Consider the following 3,277-nt stretch of genomic DNA (forward strand, 5'->3'; position numbering starts at 1 on the left):
GCGCCCAAAAATAGAGATTTACTCCTCGATGCAGTGGCCGCGGGTTTGACTCCGACCTGCAGCCCTTTACTGCATGTCCTCGCCCTTCTCTCTCCCCTTTCAAGTCTAAGCTGTCCTATATACATAAAGTCCTAAAATGATAATCTAAAATGCATGTTCACTCACAAATAGACACACACACACACACACACACACACAAACTACCATCTGGTTTTAGACTGAGTTGAGCAGCATGTGGAAAATTAATAATCAAATAAAAAAGAAAGACGAGCTACAGAAGAGACATTTACTGCATTTTGGAATAGATTACTGTCACATTAGTGTTTTATTGCATTATAACACATTGTGTGTGTGTGTGTGTGTGTGTGTGTGTGTGTGTGTGTGTGTGTCTCCGAGGCACCCACCCTGTACTGTCCTCCGTTGCCGTCGTCCAGCTCCAGGATGTAGCCCTCGACGGGGCTGACCGGGGGTGCAGCCACCTTCCAGGCCAGGGTGGCGCTGTTGTTCCTGGTGCAGCACTTCTCCAGCTGCAGGAGGGGGGCCGCCGGCACCGAGGGTCCAGACTCCACTGTGTGGGGAGACAAAGATGGATGAGACGCAAAGACTGTAATTGGGGTGGGGGGAAGGAAGGGGGGAAGGGATGGGGTGGACAAAGGGAAGATGGATGAAGAAAACAGGAAGACAAACAGGGTGATGCCGACAGCTGGCTGGGTCGCCTATCAACAAACTGAAGGGAGAGAAAGAGGAGCTTCAACGTGGATCATGTAGAAAATAAAAATAAAAAGTGGAAGAGCTCCGGGTTTATTTACAGGACAACAGCTGGGATCCAGTGGAGGTTTTAAGGAGGTCATGTGAGGACATTTAACACTTACAGATGTGGCAGTGCTAACTGTGCCTGGGGTTAGACTGATGCATGTTGGGTAACTAAAGCTTGCAGCAGTGATTATGTAAACGCTAGTTGGCTTATTTCTTACCTTTCAAAGGATGTGTTTACACACACTGAGATACTCCCGGTTGAAAGACAGACTGATTAAAATTGGTTACTAGTTTCAGGTTGAGCTGGATTCTCAGATGGTTAACCCTCATGTTGTCCTCAGGTCACGTTTGACTCACATTTGTTTTCTTTTTGATGTGCTCTAGTGCAATTTATACAGAATTCTCTGTTTTTATTATTCAGGTTTTATTGATTTGGTAATCAATTGACAAGGGAGGGTCATTGATACTTGTGCATTGTCTGCAATGTAGGGTGGATTGTATGTTGTATGTGTGTGTAAAGTCTCTGTGTTTAATGTTGTTTACAGCAGCATGATGTAGTAGCCTACTGATGCCCAAGACAAATTTCCCTCAGGGGACAATAAAGTTATCTTGATCTTGATCTTGACCTTGATCCGTTTTCATTTTTTTCATCACAAAGAATGGGGCCTTCGAAATAAGCTGAACCCATCAACATTAGAAATGTCTAATAACTTTAGAAAAAACGTTACAAAAAGCACCCACAACATTGAAAAAGTGACAAAAAAAGTCAGAAAGAGTGATAATCGTGTTGACATGGTTCATGGTTGACGGGAAGACAACACGAGGGTTAAGAAAGCCGAAAAACGGAGGAACAGCAAATCAAATAAAACGTCTAATAAAAGGACATATCTGTCTAACCCTCGCTGATAAAACAAACAAAACAACAGGAACGAGGCCAAAATAACCGGCGAACACAGACGTGGAGATGTCGGGCTGATTAAGTCTGCTTCATCCATCATTTGGTCTGTTTCATCAGCGGTGTGTGAAGTGAGGGATGAGGAGGAGGAGTGGAGACACGGAGGAAGGCAGCAGTCAGGACCGAGGGAACACAGCAGGAGCAACCTATAACTACATTTAAATCCAGGTTTCTTTTAAGCTTTTGTAGCCAAAGTAGTTTTTGGATTCATGCACAACCACAAGATGATTGTGTTGTGTTTTTTATTTTAAATTCATCTAATAAAATTCAAAATTCACCTAATTAAATTAATCTAATAAATTCATTTTATGTCAAATTCATTGATATTCATTGATATACTCTTAGTTATAACTAAGAGTATATCAAGATGAATTCAAAACAAAAAATTAATGTATGTTGTATATATATATATATATATATATATATATATATATATATATATATATATACATACGTATATACTGTACATATTTAGATTGTAAATGTTATTCCATAATTTGTTTTCATATTTGCAGCAGATTGTTTGTGTGTATGCTATGCTTGAAATTCATATATTACTAAAGATTTATTACATTATTTGTATTTTAATGGGTTATTTTATACAATACTGTATTAATTTGATATATTTTCTTGGTTAGGGGGAAAAAATGATGTGAGGATCATGTTTAATACACATTTCCTCTGATCATATGTACATAAAATGGTCAAAAGCCAAAGAATTGACACGCATGGGAAACAGAGAAGTACTTCAGGCAACACGTTTCTGTAACTCTGTTTTCCAGGGTTCAGTGAAGGCAGCACCATTGTGCAGAGGTGCCATTCATTGCAGAGGAGCTGGACAACAGAAACCATGCAGAGGTGAGAGCAGGAAGACGCCGTGGGAGCGGGTTTGGAACCAGAACCGGGTCAGAGGGACGGGGAAGGAGTGACCCGATAAACTCATGGAAGGGAAACAGAAGTCTCTGAAATACCTCCGGGGCTCTCTGTCTCCGGTTCAGCCTCACCACTGCTCGCTGCTGCCTGCATTTGTCTCAATAACGGATTCTCCTGCACATCTGGAAATATGACGGTGGTTTGGATGTTTTAATACAAGAGCACATGGACAGAAGACGGCTTATTAAACAGCTGGAGCTGGCAGGGAGACCAGTGGAGAGATTTAGATCGATAGCATTAGAAACATGACAAGAGGTCCAGATTCACTCAACCCTCATGTTGTCCTCATGTTGTCCTCATGTTGTCCTCATGTTGTCCTCATGTTGTCCTCATGTTGTCCTCGGGTCAAATTGACCCGTTGTCCTAAATTAATGTTCTTCTTAATTCCCCAAAATAACATGATTGATTTCACCCAACGCTCTTTGTCAAGTACACATCTCTACTTTCATTAATTTTGGGGCGTCTTATTCAATTTTATAGCATTTAGAGAAATAATTGAAGTGCATTTGCAATAAGATTGAGTAAAAGTTGACATATTCCAGTCAGCATACTGTAGGGGCCCTCATACTCTGCTTCTGACTGGCTAGTAGTCCTTACCTAGGTACTGTCAGGGCCCTCATACTCTGCTTCTGA

General features: G+C 41.3%; 1 protein-coding gene across 1 annotated transcript in view; it reads right to left on the reverse strand.

The window, feature by feature from the left end:
• The window catches only part of LOC117961816 (tripartite motif-containing protein 67), a 41,378-nt gene that overhangs the window by 2,333 nt on the left and 35,768 nt on the right, over positions 1-3,277 (reverse strand). The window contains exons 9-10 of the mRNA XM_034900753.1: positions 2,683-2,788; positions 405-568 (exon numbers count right to left, since the gene is read on the reverse strand). Of these exons, the coding sequence (XP_034756644.1) occupies positions 405-568; positions 2,683-2,788 (270 nt within the window). The remainder of the gene's footprint in view (positions 1-404; positions 569-2,682; positions 2,789-3,277) is intronic.

The sequence above is a fragment of the Etheostoma cragini genome, chromosome 18 (genome assembly GCF_013103735.1).
Source record: "Etheostoma cragini isolate CJK2018 chromosome 18, CSU_Ecrag_1.0, whole genome shotgun sequence".
NCBI lineage: Eukaryota > Metazoa > Chordata > Actinopteri > Perciformes > Percidae > Etheostoma > Etheostoma cragini.